Raw genomic sequence first — 20,826 nt, 5'->3', positions numbered from 1 at the left:
GAGCTCACAACCCCATGTGTACTTAGTCTATAAACTGAGTAGCTAATAGCTTCGGCCCTTGTTGGAACTGCTTTTTTAAATTGCAGCAGATTCTTGTCATCTGTTTGTGTTTTAAGTGATGACACAACATCACAACACGAAATGTCATCATGTCATCTTGTTCTAGCACAACAACAAAATCACAGCTCCCCAACAATAACATGGTGTCAAAAGGTATCCTGCTATGAGTCAGTGTTTCAGATGTTATAAAAGTTATTTTTAGCACAGCGAGTGCCTCGGGAGCTTGGGTTTTGAATCCTAGTAAATCTCTAGCGATTTGGGAAAATCTAGGGTGAGAGGGACGTCTTGTTCTTAAATTCCCCCCTCCCTGACGTGCATGGCTGCTCACTCTCGCGTCCCGGCCACATTATAGACCCAGTGTCCACCGTGCGCTGCAGTCTACTTGAGGCTCGATCACAACTCTGCGCCAGCATCGCGGGTGGAGGAGGAGGAGACTATAATTATCCTCCACGTCTGGGGCAGGCCCTCGGATGACTTCTCCCCAGCTACCCTCTGCTCTAGTCGCGCAGCTTCGACCCCTGGTCCCAGACGCGCCGCGGCCGGCTCTCAGTGCAGGCAGAGGCCCGCGCGGCGGACGCGCCCCGCGCCTCTCGGGCGCCCGGAGCTCCGCCGCCCCTCACAGCCGCCATCCAGCGCGCTCTGCCGCGGGGCACCTGCACCGAAACCCGGGACCCCAACCCAGCGCCCCGGGTCTCGCGGGCCGTTGCCATAACAACCGGGCGCTCGCCGCGGAGGCCGCCGGGGAGGAAGTGACGAGCGGTGGGTTGGCTGTTGTCGGGCCACGTGACCCGGGCAGTATTTTGACAGGGCAAACAGCAGAGAAAGAACTGGGCGAGCGAGGGGGACCGGGAGCTAGGGCGTCAGAGCTGGAGACAGCGGGCGGGCGAGGAGCTGGCAGCGGCGCGGGGCAAGCGGGCCGGCCGGGGCGAAGGGCGGCCGAAGCCCGGGGGCTGCGGGGTTCGGGTGCCCGCCGGGCAGGACGAGGGGCTGAGCGCAGGCGGCGGAGCGGGGCGGCGGCTGAGGCGGGGGTGGATGGCCACAGGGGCGCCGGGGAGCCGCGTCGGGGTTGTAGTCTCGGGCCCCCATGGTCCCCTAACGCAGCCCCGGGGCAGCTGCGCGCCGCACACCGCTTTCGCCGGCCTTGCGCCTCTCGGAGTCTGAGGCTGGGAGTGTGATGTGAGCCGCTGGGCAAACGGCGGAGAGAAGTGCCAAGAGGAGGGTTTGGGACGGGAGAAGAGAGTGAGTTAGCAGAGGTGGGCCGAGGGAGCCATGAAAACAACTCTCCGCGGGGGAGAGGGGCGGGCACGGCGCTCGGTGCGGCGGGGTTGAAGGGAAGCCAGGCGCCCGCAGCGCCCAGGCTGCGCCGAGCCCGGCGAGCGCCCGGCTGAGAACACCCTCCCGGGGCCGACCTCAGGCCTGGTCGCGCAGGGCTGGGGGTTGGCAGGCGGCACCCGGACAGCCCAGTGGAGTTCGTTTAGGGCTGGGGGCTGGGCGCGAGGAGATGGCTCGTGTTTCTTTCTGACCGTCCGATTGTGTAAACTTGGCCGCGGTTGCGGTAGGAAGGCTAGCCAGCGGGTGATTGCACAGGTGAGGCCCCGCGGGGCGCGCGGAGCTCCTGGCGTGGCGCTAGGGGCTAGGGGTCTTGAAGAATTCCCTGAGCCCAGACGCCAACCAGGTCGGAGAATTTCTATACCAGTCATTGCCGAGGTGCCACTGTTTCCAGCGGCGGTTTTTTACAAAGGGGTTAGTTAGCTTGTGTTGCTTGAGTCCTTTTTTTTTTTTTTCCCTTGCTTGTACCTTCAGGTTATAAATAGATCTTCCTTTTGGTTCAGAGACGCTGTGTCAAAGAAGGACACTTTGGCCTGGAGAGCACAGGGGCGGGGAAGATGGGTGCTCGGTCTGGAGGAGAGGGGGGAGGCGGTGCAGAGGGAGTTTTGATTCTTTCAGACCTGCCAATGGTGCTGTCACCACAGTTAATGCCAGGAAGAGGCCTGTTAACAGTAGTTTTCTTGCAAGGTCCGGGTATTAGAGCAGGACCAGGTTAACTTTATTTTGATCTCCTTTAGCAGTCTGAAAACGGAGCAGTAGCCATAGAATCAGCGGCGAGCCTGTTGAAAAAACCCATACGTGTATTTCACACCACTCTGGGTGGAAATCGGATGTGAAAATGAAGCCAGACCGAGGTAAATGATTTATTTAAGTGGGATTTTTTTTTCTGTGCCCCATTTTAGAAGTGTTAACCTAATTCCGCAGCAGGATCAACTCCTGTGTATTACACGTTATTACTTATTTCTATTACAGATTCCAGCTGGTGGGGTAGAGGAGGGCACATGGAAGAGATCTGGATGGGAGGATACATTCTGGAACACTGTTTATAAAGTAGTAGTTCAAAGAGAGACTGTAGTGTAATTCAAAATGAAATGGTTAAGAACAGCATTTGTGTCTGTTGCCACAATACCATTTTCGAGTTACATTATTCATTCTTAGTTGATTTCAACTTGAGAATTTGAACGAGCTAAATTAAGAAAGTTTAAGATTGAGTTGACAATTATTGTTTCGTTATTATTATTATTACTGCTTTTATTAGCTGATTTTTATGTTTAGGCAAACTCTAAAAATGTGCAAAGTACTCCAGGCCTTATTCAGTATATCAACATATGGACAGTTAGGGCTACTGAAATGCCTAGAAATAAAACCAGGAAACGTGGCATTTCATTTCTAAACCTGTATTTTCAGGATTTTACTTATCACATATCAATCTTCTTTTGGTTAATGAACAGGACCAAGTTTAGAAGATTTTAATGCAGTAGTAATTAGGAGTGAAGACTTCAGTCAGATGGGGATTTGAATGTAGGAAGAGGATTATTGTGCTTAGTAAGAAGTTGGACTAAGATGTCAGGGTTCCTTCCGAATCTAAGACTTTACAATTGGAAATGTTCATTTATGAGTTAGTTAGGAAGACATGATGTTCAATCCTCATATGAGTTAGATGTTTATTTTTTAAAAAGCTGTGTTTTACAAGATGCGTATGGTTATTTTTTTCCATATTTTTCAAAGTGGGTTAGAAAGACAAATTTTCTTTTCTAGTTAAAATATGTCTTTGGTGATAGTGTCTTATAAAATATGCCAGAAAGAAGTAGAGAAAGCCAGACTTAATTTAGTGGTTTAAGTTAGTTTTAAGTGTTGGCTGTTTCTTAAAATCAGCTATGTATGCCTGAAGTACTAATAAGTGTGTTGAGTATATTGCTACTAACTAAGCAGGTTGCTTGTGTAGAATCACAAGTTTAGACTTCTGGATTACATGAGTAACTTTGGAAAAATGGCACCAAGATCAGTAATTGCATCTCAGAATAAACAAGCAAATAAAATCAAAGTCGCTATTTGTTTTGCGTTTTTTTGTTGTTAAAAGTTGGTTTAAGGTTGTAAGTACTTTAAAAAATAGTATTTGTACACATCTTTATCTAGTCAAGACTAGTACTAAACACAATAAAATGTTAAATAATACTGATATATAGGTTACTAGGAAAATTTTTATTCATCAAGGCTTTTAAATAAATGACTTTTTCCCTTAAAAATTGTACTTTTTTTAGCATTACAAAGTAAAAATGATGGGATTGCAAGTTTAGTATTGTGATTGTACTTCATAATAATAATAATATGAGTCTTTAGTCCCATGGCTTTCTTTTGACCAGAACTCAGAGTAATATCTTTTACCCTGAAAAGTAGTATAGAAATACTAAAATAAACTTTTCACAAAACATGCTTACCTTTACTATGCGTGATGTGGTCTTGCATTTTCTGTTCTATTTCCATTTTTAAAAATTGCTGTGACAACCCATTGAATTAAAGGCACAATTATGAGCAAAACTTAGCTAGGTTACAATACTTCATATTTTTCTACATTAGTGTCTTAGAATGATTCTATAGAGTGAATTTTCTGGGTAATTGAAACTTAACTCTTTAAATGCCAAAAAAAAATATTTTCAGTTGTGATCATAATATGTGGACAGGCCTCTATAATGCCTCCTTGCCCTTTAAAAAAATAAAAGAGTATGCAGAGTCTATGTAGTTTAACCTTTAGTTGAAGATAAAGGGACATTGTTATGAATTTCAACTTTGTACTCTGTCATAAGCTAGAAATGCCCTGAAGAAGTATTTAAACATGTGAGACTTTTTTTTGCCTCTAGCTTAAACCCTTCAGCTTTTTTTTTAAAGATCTGATTTTAAATTCCCATGCTGTCAGCAGTCTTTAGTGCTAATATATACTCATTCTTGCCTCCTTTTAATTTTACTGTTTTTAGTCCCTGGGCTAGAGAACTAGATAACTATGCTTAATACTGAGTTCTCTATAAAATGAGAATAAATAAATAGAATTTATCAAACAATTCATTCTGACCTGAGTAAAGTGTGTGAATTCTAGTGTAGATTATCTAGTGTAGATATCTCTGAGATATTTGCTTATGGTGGAATATAGTAGTGCTTCAGAGAGTTTCTAAATAAATTCAGTAGGAGCCTCTTACCCTACACAGTTGGGTGTGGTAATTGGCTGGCTAGTCGAAAAAGTCCGTTTAAGTAAAGAATCATAAAGTAACAGCTTTAATTATTTCACCTGTCTTGATGTAGGGCCCAAGCTTTTTGGGGGGGTGGGGGTGAAGTGGGGCTTGTTTTTCAGAGTTAGATATGCTCTTTCTTGTATAAACTACACCAATAATGTAAGCCTAAGATTTTTAGTTTTGATTTCTTAAAAGTGGATTAAGACTTTGCAGAGCAATCTGAGGGTGAGATCTTTTACACTAAAGTTTTTTTTAATCTTTTTAATGTTTCACATAATTTTATCAGTATCTTGGGTGACATAAGTCAATATGAATTTGTTTTGGAGGGAGAGGGAATTTATGTTCATCAAAATATGTTTTTTCCAAAGCATTCAATATAGTTTTCACAGGAATGATTTTTTACACTCATTTTATTGGTTCATGTAGCATTTAAATTAGTTGTTATAAATAGAGTAGCCTAAACAGGTTTGGGAGCAAATACCAGATTCTAGCTATGCATATAACTCAAATAATAGAAGTAGAAATGTGCAGGCAGCCAGAAAGTGCAACCTGAGAACATTAGTGTCTGTCAGTTTGCTTTTATGGAGGGTATGGAAAGCATTGGTCAGTTTTGCCTATTGTTTAATTGAAAGTCAGGAGAGATTCTATCTTACTTTCAGATAATGAAGATGTTACTGTACAGTGTGATAACTACATTTCCAGTAGTCAGTGGTATTTTACTGTAGTATGGGGTAATTTTTTTTTTAATTTTAAACATTACATAACATTACTTTGGCAATGCTGCCAAAGAGGAGTCTTTGATGTTGTCATTAGCACAGGCCTTGGAATCAGATTGGTGGTTGTATCCATGTCCCCTTACTTGCTAGCTATACAATTTTCATCAGTTTACTTAATCCCTGAGAGCCTCGGGTTATTTGTTATTATAAGATGGGGATAATTCCAACTTCTCATAATTAGAATGAAATATGACAGTGGTCGGCACATAGTAAGTTTTAAATGGTAACTTTTATTATGTTAAGACATTATAGATGTTTTTATGTTGGTCAATTACAAAATATGTTCAACAGAGGTAAGGAAATAATCAAGTGTGCAGTGACCCAATACTGTTTTGTTTTGTTTTGCATTCATAGTGTTCAACCTAAGGCTCAAGCAGATTTAATAGGCTTTTGATATATAGTTATCTGAGAAAATATAAAAGCTACAAAAGGATACTTGACATACATGTGTAATTTATTTCTTTATTGGTTGTTATTAAAATTGTAGCTTAATTTTTCTATTTAGGGGTTGGCATGAGTGGAATAAACTTCCTGGGACTAGATTTTTGATGGTGTTAACTGCTGACTAGAGTTGGGCAGCCGGGGAGGTTAAGCAATGTTATTCTGCCTTGTACTCAGGATATAAAGCATGGACCTGGTGCTAGGTAGATATTGAATGCCCAATGTTTCAAGAGCAGTCGAAAGTGAGGTCTTTGCATAGAAGTAATTAAAACAGTTTATTTTTTCACATTTAATATTTATTTGTTTTAAAATGTATGGTATTTCTAATTTTATTTGTGAATGAGCGATATTTTCCCTACAAAAATATATTTCAAATTAATAGAATATAAGCTTATATTTTGATTTCAAATATCCCAAAGGTCCTTGAAGTCCTCTAAGTTTATGATATTGTTTTGTAATCTAAGTAAAATCAAAATCTGTTTAATTTTAAAAGATAAATGTAAGTTGCTATGCTTTATGTTTTGGTTACAAACAGTTTTTTCATCAGACATTTCTGAGTATGTTATCTGTGCTTACCAACTGTTATGAAAGATTAAGGCCTGTCAAATATAGTAAATCATCAATAAATTAGTAATTTAAACATACTGTGTTTAAATTCATATTTGAATACAAATTATAGGCCATTTATGATTCCTAAGTAAAAACTTAGTGTAAAACCTTTTCACAAACAAAATTGCAGTTTGATTTTTTTTTTTTTAGGTTAAAATTGAAAGGAGTACTTATTAAATGTGTTCCTCCCCAAAATTCATACGTTGAAACCCTACCCCTCAATGTGTTAATATTTGGAGGTGGGGCCTTTGGGAGGTGATTAGGTCATGAGGGAGGAGTCCTCATGAATGACTTAGTTTCCTTATAAAAGAGGCTGAAGAAAGCCCTCATTCCTTCCACCATCTGAGGTTATAGTGAAAAGACAGCAGTCTCTGAGGAAGCTGGCTCTTACCAGACACTACACCTGCTGGTGCCTTGATCTTGGAATTCCCAACCAAAAGAGCTGTGAGAAATAAATTTCTATTGTTTATAATCCACCTAGTTAATGGTATTTTATTAAAGCAGGCTGAATGGACTAAGTCCCTTTTTTATTATATTACAAATATAGGCTTTAGCCTTAGTGTTGGAGTGGCTTATGAACTTATCTAGAGTATAATGCAACCCTATTAACCTCAAACAGTTCTGGGCAACTGAAATAGGAAGAAAGAATGGTAAGGACTAGAAAAAATAGCAAGGGAATTAGTTGTGTTGCTTATTTGCCAAGAATACTTATTATTAGCTAATGTAAATCAAACTATAGAAATGATAAATATTGGAGGGAAGAAAAATGTTACCTAGATTAAATAGAGCAGGCTTTTACTAAATTCTCAGGTAGAGGTGGTGGTGAGTAGTATTAATAACAGCTAACACTTGTATATACTCTGTGCCAGGCACTGTTTCAAGTAGTTTACATGTATAACTCAATTAATTCTCATGGTTTCTCAAGGAAGTAGATAGTATTGTCATCTCCATTTTATAGATAAATGAAACTGAATGAGAAGAGAGGTTTGGTAACTTACCAAAGTTACATAGATAATAAGAGGGCAAGCCCAGATTTGAAGTAAATTTAAGTACATGCTCTTAACCCAGTGACTGGCAGCAGTAAGTTATGTTAAAATATTATAAGATGTTGGGACCAAATTGATTTAAAAACAGGCTTGAGGAAAGTGCAAAACACATTTGGGAGGTATTGTGATCTTAGAAAGCTACTTACCTCCTCGGTGCCTCATCTTCTCGGTCTTTACAGTGGGGGAAGTCATAGTGCCTTGCCTTTGGGTTATTTTGAAGATAAAATAAAGTACATAATGTGCTAGAACAGGGTCTAGCACATAGTGAACATTCATATATGAGCTGCTTTGTTATTGGAATATTATAAATTAAGAAGTTAGTCCATTTAGAGAAAGCTGGGGAGGACAAAAGAAAGGGGCTAATTCAGCTGTACATGTTTTGTGTATTCACTGTGATCGCAAGTCAAAAACTGGCGACTGTTGGTCTGTTATCCATTTATACTGATGGGTACTGACATCAGTAGCTGTCAAATAATTGCTGGCTTGATATAAATTCTCGTATTAGATACTAAAGGGATTGACAGAGAGTTTCCTTGTCTATGTTTTTGCCTGTCATATGGTAAGAAGGAAATGATTAGTGGATGGAAAACTGTCATTTCTTTGTAGGATGAGAAAAAAGATAATTGGAAAGCAGAATTGAAAGGCTAATGTGTGTATAGAGAGACTGACTTAAAAAGTGATTTCCTTTTCAAAAAGTGAAGAAACCCATGGGGCCTGAGCATTCTGTACCATGGGCAGGTAAAAAATTAGTTGTTAAATGGAGAACATTTATATTTATTCTTTCACTCTTCTCAACTTTGTACCTGATTATGGCAATGTTTTTTCCCCATTTGAGGCTAACTATACTAAAGAGGGAATATTAAACTTGAAATTCTAACTTAATACTGATTTTTTTTTTATAATGCAAAAGCAAAATTATAGTATGTGGAAATAGTACTTCTTTCTCAGTAGGTAAACCAAAGTCAACTTGTTAATAGTTAATTCTCTTTGGTCAGATGGGTGAAAAATCAGAATTGTTTCTTCCTTATTATGTTTGACTTCTTATTAAACTGAAACAGATTGGGTAAAAATAGCAGTAGCTAGTCAAAATATTAGACAATAATCAATGTGGAACACCAAAGACACCTAGAAACAACGTGAATAGAGTTTTCTCCTATTTTCATTTTCATATACAAAACACTCATCCAGTAAAATTATAATAAGATCTTTTGTATTTCTTCCCCTTGTTTACCATCCCCATCCCCATTGGCCCCTTTTAGGTTTTTGATTACCACTCAGGGCTTTGTATGCATTATTCCTACTGCCTAAAAAGCCTTTCTCCCCTGTCATTACGTGGGTAGCTCCTGTCATCCTTCTGATCTTGGCTTAAATGTTACTTTTCAGAGGGACTTTTTCTGACTACCCTATCTAAAATACTCAGTTAATGTTAGCTTCTATTATTTATTGAACTAGATGTCCTTAGTATCTCTGTGTCTCAGCAGTTTGTTTCCTTCATAATGTTTACCACGTTCTGTAGTTTTTTGTTTGTTTGTTTATTGTTTGTCTCCACAACTAGACTCTAAGTTCCATGAGTCCAGGTGCTTGCCTCTCATTTACAGCTGTATCCCCATCCCCTAGTAGACAGGCCAGGGCATATACGGTTGGCGCGTTGCGGGTGCGTATGTATTGGTTGCAAGAATGAATAACTAGTATGTCTCAATGTTTGTGGAGCAAATAGGAATGGAAGTGGATAGTAATCATTGATTGTTTTACTGGCACCCACTGAAATTCTGCGAGTTGAGGGTTTTGTTTGAATTATTGATATTAGGCTATTAACACAACTTTATACCCAATTATAAAAAATAGATTCAAAATGCACATGCCCAAAACTTACTTAAAGGAAGGTTGTATTTTTTAATTGATTAAATCTCACTGGATTGAAATAAAATGCTGTACAAGAGGAGTGGGCAAAAGTTATTTGACACAGGTGGTCTTCATCTGATTAACAAATGATTCACACACATTCATTTGCTGGAAGCTCCCTGTCCTTCATCCACCATGCTGAATTTGCTATTTCAGTGTGTGTGAGAGAGATTAAATTGGTTTAATGAAGAACTTAAGGTTTGTGAGTACAAGTAGGGTAGGTTAATAGGAAAAAGACCCAAAGGATTTAGACCTTAGATTTGGGACACTTTCTGTCACAGGTTCTATGACATGGGTCAAGTCTCAAACCTGTTTTCTTTTCTGTAAAATGTAGTGGTTCAAAGTGTTGCCTTTGAGCTTTAGATGAGATAATGCGTCAAAGAACCCTGTAAGCTGTGTGTAAAGTGCTGTATATGTTGACTAGTTTACCCCATGGGCAGGATCATGTGTATAGAAGAGCAAAGGCCAGGTGCTCCCAAGCACAGCCAGCTGCATCTTAGTTGAGGTTGCTGTTTAAACATATCCATTCACATAGTGCCTGTTTTTTTTCTATTTTTAAAGTTTTCCCTGTTACCCTGACTGAAATTATGCCAACTAGAGATACATGTAGATTAATAAATATATATGTAAATATATATTTTTGAGGAATATTGAAATGATGGCCATATTTTGGCATAAAATTAGCTTCAATGGATCCTTTTTAGCAGTGGGCAAAATGCAGGAAAGAGCTAATATCCTAAGGCTTTAGAGTCAGACTTAGATACAAATTCTAACATCAGCCAAATGACTTTGAGCAAATTACATAGCCTGCCTGAACTTCAGTTCTTTTTGTTCTAACACCATCAACCTTAAGGACTGCCGAAGGGATGAACTGAGAACCTATAGTTCCACACCTAACATATGCCTAGAACAGAACAGGGATTGGTAAGTTCTGCTTTGAGGATACACAACTTTATCAGCAGCACTGAGGAACATGTTCTAGTGTTCTTTTGAAGGCAAGTCATAATAGGCACAAGAAATCTACAGACCCTTACTGTCTGTCACTTTGAACTTTGTTTTCTGCAATATACAACTAGAGGAACTCAAAACCAGCACTGAACTACACATCTGTAATGTTGATGCAGCGGAAGAGAGAAAATAGGTAATTTGAACACACCAACCATTCCTGGGTGATAAAACACCATAGTGAGAATTTAGAGCAGTGTTATGACAGATTGGGGTGGGAGTGAACAATAGGAGATTAGAAAATATTACAGTGGTGAGATGGTGCTCAAAATTGCTTTTTTTTTTTTTTTTTGAGAATATGACCTAGGATCGATTTAGTGCTTGGAGCTTGGTCCTTCTGCTTTTGTAACTCAGACTTGTTCCATGATGTGTCAATGGCCTTTATAGATTAAGAAACCTTCAGTAGGCTAGCCTGGGAATCTAGTCATAATTCAAGTTATTTGTAAATAATAATATTTATTCCAAGTATGGCCATCACTTGGAATTTAAAACTTGTCCCTTTGGGAGCACAACTAATTTATAGTTGGGGATTAACTATAAATGTAGTTTACATTTCTTATTTTCCCACTTACCAAACATATTCTTGAATGGAATTAAAATTTGGTATTAATATCTGAAATCAGACCATTAAAAAACTTAATTCTGACATCTAGAAAATCCTATTACATTTTTTAACCAAATCAGCAATTTTCTTTTGTGAGAAGATATCATGTCACATTATCTAGTGGGTCATTTCTATTAATTTTAGCATTTGATTTGGCAAATTTCCTCTTTTTTTTGAGGTTTCAGTATTAAAATTAACTTTAGTTCAAAGCTCTATATCATATTTGGTATACTTGATGAAGGGATACTGATACACAAAAAATTCTGATTTATTTTACAGAAGAATTGGCCATAGGATTTCTTTAAACTTCCCTACATTGCTTGCTCTATAATTTAGATATAATTTTTAAAAAATTAAACACCTGCAGAAAAATTGGAATCATACAGTTAACATCCAGTGCTTTTCCATAGATTAATTGTGAACATTTAACCACTTCTGTTTCACCTTTCTCAACAGGTAGGTAGATTAGTTAGACAGCTAGACAGACATAGGGGGTTTGTTTTTATTTTTTGTTTTTATAATTTGAAAGTGACAGACATCATGACAGTTCAATCCTGTGTACTTTGACATGGAACTGGCTGGTATCAACATGTGAAGGTTGCTTGTATACATTTATTCCCAACTTTGTATCGGATTACTTGCTTGAAATCAGCACTGGTAGCAGTATTTACACCTTGGAAATTGGCTACAAACCTTGGTTTTTTTCCTCTGGAGAGCTAGTTGTTAAACATTTACCTGCAATGCAGTTATCGCACTCAAGAAACCTAACTCTGACACAATGTTAGTATCTATTACAGTTTATATTCACTTTCCCTAGAGGTCTCAATATTGTTTTTTAAGGAAGTAAGTTGCTCCAGTTACAGAAAGGGAGTTAGATTTTGATGCTGGACAATATTTAGGAAGGTTTAGAGTATGCCATAAAAATATGTAAAGTGGAAGTAAAATGATTGACTTTTGGGGAAAAAAATTAGGTCATGTAAATAGGGCAGTTAAGATTTTAGCAGATACTTCCTTATTTAGCTTTCTAAAAAAAAACTTTACTTGGACAAAGTAAATTCAAGAGAAAAATGAGCATTGGTAAAATTCCAAGATTTTTTTTCAATTGGAAAAGAATTATATTTGGATTATATTTGAATTGGGAAGAATTGCATTTTTGATCCTAAAGCCTCATCTACCTCTCTTGACCTCATTTCTTAGTACTCTTCTAAGGTTCCCTTCACTCTAGGCCTACCGACCTTGCTGCCAGCGCCGGCACCGGCACTGTGGTGCCTTTGCATACACTGTCCCCTCTTAGAATGTGGGTCTTGGGACTGTTCTTCATTTAACTTTCTGCTCAGTTGTCACCTTCTCGAAGAAGCCTTCCCAGACAACTCTATCAAAAAGAATACAGCTTTTTTATTCTCTCTTTACACTTATTTACTCTTCATAGTCCTTATCACTGCATGACCTGATGTTATGTATTTATTTATTTGCCTTATTGTGTTTCTCCCCAATAGGAATGTAAGCTTCAAGAGGGCAGGGCCTTAATGGAGTTTGTGCACTGCTGTGTTTCCCCATGCGTTGACTGGTGCCTGGCATTAGTAGCTGCTCAATAAATATCTATTGTTGAATTAATGCTTGCATGACTTTTAGTACCTCTGTGGTGTAGCATAAAACCCATTACTGGAAAATTTTATACATTCTTTTTCTGTGATTTGTTAGTTTTGTGACCCTAAGTATTAACTCTCTAGTGTCAGTTTTTGTTTCTAAGGATATTTATGCTCGTTTCTCAAAGTTATTAGGGGATCCAATGAATTAACTACACAAATATACATAATATAAGACATGTGGTTACTGAATAAGTGCTAAAAGTAATGTCTGATATCAGAGTTCATAGCTGGGGGTGGTGGTGGTAAATTTCAGGACAAAAACTGTCTTTTGGTAGAACCAGCAGCTGTATTGAGCCTTAAAAGACAGGTATGATTTGAATAGATGGAAATTTGCAGAGATTGAGAGGGGGAAGGACTGGAAGAGAGGACCTTATGAGCAATTGAGATGGTCAAGGCACAGCAGGTAGACTGAATTATAGGGGTTATTTAGGAATGGAGAAGATAAGGATTTTGAATGTCAAGCTAAGAAGTTCATGCTTTATTCACTTGGTAATGAAGCACTATTAAGAACTTTGATATGATTAAAGAGAAGAGTTTGGAAGAATAATTTGGCAATATTTTTCTATTATTAAATTTCATTATAAACCACAGAGATATTATTGAATGTCTGAGACTTAAAATCAGTCAAAATTACATTATGATCTGGTATTATAAAAATTACCTGACACTCAGCTCTACTGTTGCCTAATCTTTTTTCTCCTCTATTTTCCCTTTGCTACCATTCTTTGTATACATGAAGGATTAATGTTTCCTTTTATGAAAATTATTGGGAATATTGACATGGCACACATGACAATACCATTTAGCTATTGTTTAATGATACATTTTGTCTGAGTAGTAAACTGCACTATTTAAAGTAGCTGTGTGTTTAACAACAAATAGAGGGGAGGAAAATGGGATTCAGTTGGAGATTCCTTCTCTCATTCCACATAATTACTGGCAGAAACTTAATAAACTCTGTAGGGTTAGAGACCCATGTACCTTCCAACCTCACGTAAGCTATGAGAGTATGGAGATCCCCATGTTACTGATAAGCTTTCCTAAGTGTATTAGTGAGAGTATGAACATATATCCTCTTCCCCACCTGACCAAGCAAACATTTTCACACCAACGCTTAAAGAAAAAATTTAAGCGTTTCAGGTACTGTGGTAGAATGAGCACATGCAGGAAATCTTAGATTCCATTAGACATAACTCCTTTCTTAGAAATTGTTTCTCTGGGCATGAGTGTTCTTAAGTTGGTATAATCACTTCAGAAGTTGGAATAAGGAACATACCTGCAAATATATTGGAAGTGTATTCAAATCTTAGTAATTATTGTGTTGCTGGGATGCTGGTCCCAGAGGCATATTTCTGTAGTCCAGCATATGACAACCCTGGTCTGTGCTTTTTTCTTATATTGAAGAGTTCAAGTATCTGCCATAAAACTCTGAATGGCTAACAACAACAACAAAGATCCTCAGGTTATATAATAGTATAGATTAAATTCCATTATGAAGAGCTCAGGACATGAAATGTTTCTGTGACTCTGAGATTACAAAGTCATGCTGTTGCTAGAATCAGAGTTGGAAAGGTCCTTAAATAATGTATTTTTACAGTTGAGAAAATATAATACCCAGAGAAGTAATCTGTCTAACTAAGAAAGTACAACTCCCATTTCCTGCTAGCCAGTCAAGTATTTTCTGTGCCATACTACCTCTCGCAAGGACACAACTGTCTCTAGGTTCTGGCACCAGAAATTACATAATGATCAGTCAGCCTTCCTCAGGGAACTTGAAAGAAACAAATGCTAGGTGATTATAGTTTAATATTGTTCTCCAAATAATATGTATACACTTTATAGGAAAAAAAATCAAATGGTAATAAATAGAGTCAAAGTGAAAGACATATTTCATCCTTGAAAGTAGGATGCTAAAAAGAGAAAGGAATATAAAGTAGAAATGTGAAGATAGTGTCTAAAATTTAAAAATCAAAAAATCACAGGGTAAGCTTATTATTTAGAAATGGAGAGGAAATCTGCCTTTAGTTTTGTTGTGTGAAAAACATGTGTGGTAATAGTACCTACTAAAAGGGCTGTCATAATGATTAAATGAAGTAATCCATGTAAAGTACTTAGAATATATTGGATTCTGAAGAAATAGTCAATAAATGTTACCAATTATTGTTAATAATATGTCCTCAACAAGTACACATTCTGAGTGCTCTGGAGGAAACATACAAAGGCTAAGAGGGTGACTGACTGAAGCAAGGAGTTCCATTTGGTTAGGATGACTAGGTAAGGCCTCTCTGAGAAACTTATGTGAGGACAAGAGGCAGCTGTGTAAGGAATGAGAGGAAGAACATTCCAGGCCAAGGGAGTACTATGTGCACAGTTGTGAATTTAGAAAGGACCTGGCATGCTCTAGGAGCTAAAAGATCAGGATGCGTACTACAATTTATGCTTCCTTCATTTGTTCATTTTAAACTATCTTCTTCACTAGAATGTTTGTTCTCCAAAGGGCAGGGACAACATCTGACTTCTTTCCTGCTGTATCCCTCACACCTGTTATGGTGTTTGGCATGGAGTTGGCATTTATTAGATGCTGGAAAAACGTTTTTGTGTCTATTGCATGCTTAATCACTGTCAGTGTCTTTTGGGTGAGGACTTAATCTTTCTTTTCCCTTCAGACAAGAGTAAGCTAGGAGGCAGTGAAGCATATGGTAACTTTTTAAATAAAAGAACATTTGAAAAACTGACACATTTGTAAAGTATTTCAAATATAAGACATGAATTTTATATATTGACTTAATAAGTTTCATGGGATAGAAAATGTACACTTAAAAAATTAATTTGGTTGTTTTGTGTTTTTGGATATGAATTCATCCATGTTGACTTGAAAAAGTTTTTTTTGAGGTACATAAAGTGCACAGATATTAGTGTATATACCTCAATGTATTTGGACCTGTGTACACTCCTTTAACCACCAGCAGATCAACATATCAAACAGTCTCACTAATTTTTTTCCCCTTCACCTATTTCATCCATCCCCCCGCTGCCCTCCCCTATGGCAACCACCAGTCTGTTCTCTGTGTTTATGAGTCTGTTTGTTTTGTTTACTTGTTCATTTGTTTTTAAGGTTCCACATATAGTAATTTAAGTTAACCATTTTGTATCTCTATTTGTACCATGAAATTCAGATTTTTGAGGGAGATGGGACAGATTAATGCTACTGGAATGGCCCTGGTTTATGCCTGTTACCCCTGTGTCCAGTCCTGTTTCACAGTTGTCTCTTTTTATTCTAAGTGTGTCACTGCTTGGACAATGAATTTTATGGTCACTCTAATCATTAGTCATTTTGCTGTCTGTACTGGTATTTCTCTTTCTAATTTGTATTTCATTCTGCATTTAGATAAATATATCTTGAGATAGACAGTTTGCCCCAGTTGTGTTCTGTAGGGTATTACATGTAATATTTTGTAATTTATATGGACTTTTGTACTAGATCAAATGATTGATGACATGGGATGCTTACTTTGATGCAGTGTAAAACACTTGGACTTTGATTCAGAAATGCTTGATTTCTAAAATGTTTCTACCAAAATGCACATATTTTGACAAAATGTTCTTTTTATTCATAGTCATCTGAATTCTTATGAATAGTGCCTTCTGCTATAAATATTAAATTAGTGATTATATAATATATTGGGTAAGTGACATCATTTTTAGAATTTACCATTAAGCATAGTAAAACTCTAGACATTTGGATCCCTTTCCTTTTCCTTTCTGAAATAAATAATCATTGAGCACCTGCTCTGTGTGTGGCATACATATGCTGGAAGTATAATGATGAGCAAGAACTAACACAGCTTCTGGAACTTGTAGTCAAAAGCAGTGTTTCCTGAGTCAACAGACAAATCAGGACTGGAGGTTACTCTGTGCTGTTTTGGAAGAGGCACAGGTGGCGAGTAGTGGAATTAGCCCAAAGGTAAAAAGTGTCAGATGGTCTACACAGACTTATAAAACTCCTACATTCCACTATCCTTTACCAATTGTGGTGGTCTGAAATACTTTATTTGGGTATAGGGAACGTGTGTGCATGCATGCATGTGTGTGTGTGTGTGTGTGTGTGTGTTGGATGTTGTGTTTTGTTTGGGAGAATGAGGAATAGAAATTTATTCTCATTAATTCCAGGTTTCAGTTGAGGTGCTCAGTTCATGAGGCCTTATTGATTTTCCCCTCTAGGTAACACAGCTAAAACCTTCCTAGTTTAAAAGGTTAGAAACTATTGAGGTACTCAAATGGTAAGCACTTTTCACTGGCTTACTGGGTGAAATAATTGTATAAACTAAAATTGTGTTGAAAAATAGAGAGCCTTGATAGATTGACTGTAGCATTTCTGAGAGGAAAAAGAAAACTCTTCCACTGCAGAAAAAAGGTATATTCAGTAGTTACAGAATTTGTACGTATTGAAACCTTGGGGATCTCTGAACATCTGTGTCTCTAGTAGCATGGTGTCACCTCTAGAAAGAAGGGTTTGTAAAACTGAGTGGTGGCAGCCTGTGAGGTGCATGTTTTGTTTGTAAAATCTCTAGCAACTACTTCTTTCTCAAACTCTATTTAGTGAAATAAAACTTAGTATCAGCCTTTATTTAACATGTGCTCCAAAGTCCATGTTGGTTGAATGTGATACCTAACTGGGGACATTGTAGGAGATGGTAGCAATGAGAGACAGTATCACAAGGATGAGTGGCTTTAAAATTTTTTTTGACTGCCCACAATTACAAAAACAATTGATGTTTCTGCCCCATTATGACACTCCCTTCCCAAAAACAGAAGTCATTACTCAGTCTTGCTCATGCAATGGTAGATGAACTTTACTTTCTCCTATTTTATTTGAAAGGAAAATGGTAGTCCCAACCCCTTTAAATTTATTTCATACATTTAATCCTACAGGTTGTTTTAACATTTAGAAGAACTGTTAAGACCTAGGTTCAAGTTCTGGTTTTGTCACCTGCCCTAACTTCTCTGAGCTTCAGTTTTCTTGTTGATTAAAATTGAGATAATAATGGTATAATCTGTGAGTTTGTTGTAGTGACAGAAGTAAAGTGGTTGTTCCAGGAACTTAATAATTGCATAATCAATGGCTATTCATATTCTCTCCAAAGTTCAATAGCTTAGGGAATTGAGAGTGGTAATAATAGTGAATATTATTCATAGGGAAATTAATTCAGTTTAGATACATTAGAATTTGAGGTGTTGTTTGTAGCCAGAAGAGTTTAGTCATACCATTCATAAACAAGACTATAAGAAATAGTTCGAAATTAGCAAATTTTTAAAAATGCAAACAGCATTCAAGCTTTGAGAGCTTGATTAAGTCTTTCTTAAAGTTACATGAAGTTCAATTAATTCTGTGTAACTATTTCACTTTACCAGACTTTTGCTAACATGCAAAATCTGTCAGTGTGAGTATTGGCATATTTAGTTGAAATAATGACATCTACCAGTGATAGGTAGAAAAAGAAAAACACAGGACTTGGAATTAAACTTGGATTCGGTGATTGAATGAGGTAGCCCACAAGTTACCCTAATCTTTATGATTTAGTTTCTTATTCTGCAAAATATTCTTATCTCACAAAGTTATGATTGTCAAAGGGATAAGTAAATGTAAAATACGGTATCTCCATGGAAATACTTTTAGTAAAATATCAGTTTATAAGAAGAAAAAATTCATGATTGGCTCCATATTTTTAAGAATATATTAAATATACCGTTCTTCGTAATATAACAACAGGAGACTAACTTCCCAGAACATGTATTTAAAGAAATAGGAGTATAGGTAAAGGGGAACTAATGTGCATCTTGGCACACATTTTATGTAAAATGAGGTATCAATTTATAAAGACTAAGTACTATAGGATATTAAAAATGAATTCTTATACCTGATCTTGATGCTTATTAAATCTGACTAGTATGTGTACAAGATATTATTAGACCAAGTGTTTGTCCGGTAGCTTAGATTATAAATAACCCCTGTTCTAGCTCATTTTAAACAATGTAATATGAATGATGCCAAAAAACAGACTAGAACATTTTCTTCTCTGTAAGATCTGGGATTTTGTAAACAAGGCTATGCTCCTGGAGCTAATCTAGGTCATCATAACCCAAAATCTTTTGAAAGACGAGGACCCCAATTAAGCCTCTAAGTACTTCTTAATTTTAAGAAGTATTTTAGCTCTCAAAAACATAGTGTTTTGGGATTGCTATTTGGCTTATTTGTATCATATCGAAATGAATACAAATCACTGGGTAATCATTTCAGGAATAATGATTGTGAGGTATTTCGCTGTGGGTAGAAATTAATCTAAGTTATTATGGCTTAATTTATCCCAGTACTGACCTAGCAGCATAACATTTTGTTTTTGAATAAAAACTCTGATTTAATGAGAAAAACCAGTAGTTTATACTTTCCTAATTTCCAAAACTCTTAACAGCATTAATTTTGGCTGTTCAGTCTTTCTTGCAAATTAATTATTGAAGTGTGAGGTGGTGTTAAGGATGACATTATTTAAGAAACTTAAGAAATGTCAGTGTCATAAAAATCTTTCTTTGGTAGTCAAGATTTAAGTTTTATCCCTATTTGTTATTAATATGGGATGCCACTAATATATTGCATTTTATTTGTTCAGGGGTGTGTATATGTATGAATGAATATATGCATGCACATTAACCGTTTATTAACATCCTATAGATTTGATGTTTGCAAAGGGAAAGAGGAAACTAAAATTGCTTAAAAACTAAGTACTGAACTAGGTAGCTTATATCTCTTAGAGAAATTATTATTCCCACTTTACAGAGAAGAAATTAACTCAGTTTAAATAACTTAACAGCAGAATAGCTCGTTAAATGGAAAGACCCTGAACCCCTAGACAGTCTGGCTTTCTCAATTATATCTTGCTGCTTTAAGGGATCTTTCCAGTAATGAGGTTGGCTTTTGTGCAAACATGTTTACACTGCTATCCCCTAGAAGACCACCAATGATACAGTATCTTTTTTGTGCAGCACATTGTTATTTTCAAAATAATTTTATCATATCCTTTTTGATCCTTACAACATACCAACATTGCAGGTAAAAAAAAAAAAAAGAGAGAGAGAGAGAGAAGGATTGCTGACTTAAAAATCAATAATTTCAGAGAAGTGCTTAATTTCACATAGTTGATTAGAGGTAGAGCTTAGACTAAAACCCAGATCTGTGATTCCTGGTTCAATATTCTTTTCTACTTCCCCTATTTCTCCAGATTAGGTAGGTGATCTGTGATCATGAAATATTGAAGTTTTAGACACTGAATCTTTTACTGGGTCCTCATGTAGTGATCACACTATAGCTTTAGCCTGGCTTCTTGTTTGGCAGTCTGTTTTCCTGTAGAATGTAAATGACAGGTTTGAGGTGCAATGGGGCTATCATTGTGGTTACTGAAAGAATAATAAATGGAAAATGTTAACTTGAGATTTCTGTATTTCAGCTTTATTCTTGTGTGATGCAATATTTGCCTTATGGAAATATGTAAGAAAGGAATTGTTAAGGGAAGGATAATAGTGGTTAAGAGCATGCGTGTTAGATTTAGGAAAACCTAAATTTGAATCCTCACTTTGCTTACTTAGTTCTGGTTACTTGGGCAAGTAACAAGCCACTTTCCTCATTTGTGGGGCTCAGAAGGGTATGTGAAAAGGTTAGCACCATACCTACCCCATGTGCCTATTTAATTGTACCTTTTAAGGGTTCTTTTTTTCTACTAGAAATATTTATTTTTGTTTAGAAAGTGTCCAAACTAGCATGATTATTTCTAAAGTATCATAAAAAGAGACAGTTCCCAAATATTTGTGCTAGAAGCATGGATGATCTGAAACAGTTGATATGAAATTTTTGTTTTATATTTGGAATGTGTAGTTTAAGAAAAACTGCTATGGAAGACCCACTTTCCTATTTATTAATATCCTTAAATATTAGGATAATATAAATAATTTATATTTCCTGAACTGATCCATTTGGAGACCACAATTATGACCTTGCTAGGCAGGGTGCAGGGGAAAGGGGTTTTCATAGTTGGGGTTTGAGAATTGAGAACCTGGGACTAGCACTTTAGACTTTCATACTGTTCAGATCCTTAACTTGTAGACTGTTGAGATCTACAAAGTAGTTGATGT

At 37.0% G+C, this 20,826-nt stretch overlaps 1 protein-coding gene across 7 annotated transcripts in view; it reads left to right on the top strand.

The window, feature by feature from the left end:
* Nucleotides 1-386: 386 nt before the first annotated feature.
* The window catches only part of ATOSA (atos homolog A), an 82,921-nt gene continuing 62,481 nt past the window's right edge, over nt 387-20,826 (top strand). The window contains exons 1-2 of one of the 7 annotated variants that reach the window (XM_073211870.1): nt 387-819; nt 2,130-2,243. In XM_073211870.1, the coding sequence (XP_073067971.1) occupies nt 2,228-2,243 (16 nt within the window). In that variant the 5' untranslated portion in view covers nt 387-819; nt 2,130-2,227. Of the gene's footprint in view, nt 820-873; nt 1,804-2,126; nt 2,244-20,826 lie in introns of those variants that run through there. The other 6 variants (XM_037020979.2, XM_017670201.3, XM_017670199.3 and 3 more) reach the window with 6 other exon arrangements.

Source organism: Manis javanica, chromosome 8 (genome assembly GCF_040802235.1).
Source record: "Manis javanica isolate MJ-LG chromosome 8, MJ_LKY, whole genome shotgun sequence".
Classification (NCBI taxonomy): Eukaryota; Metazoa; Chordata; class Mammalia; order Pholidota; family Manidae; genus Manis; species Manis javanica.
The sequence above is the reverse complement of the archived record's forward strand: the minus strand, read 5'-3'. Positions and strand labels throughout refer to the sequence as shown.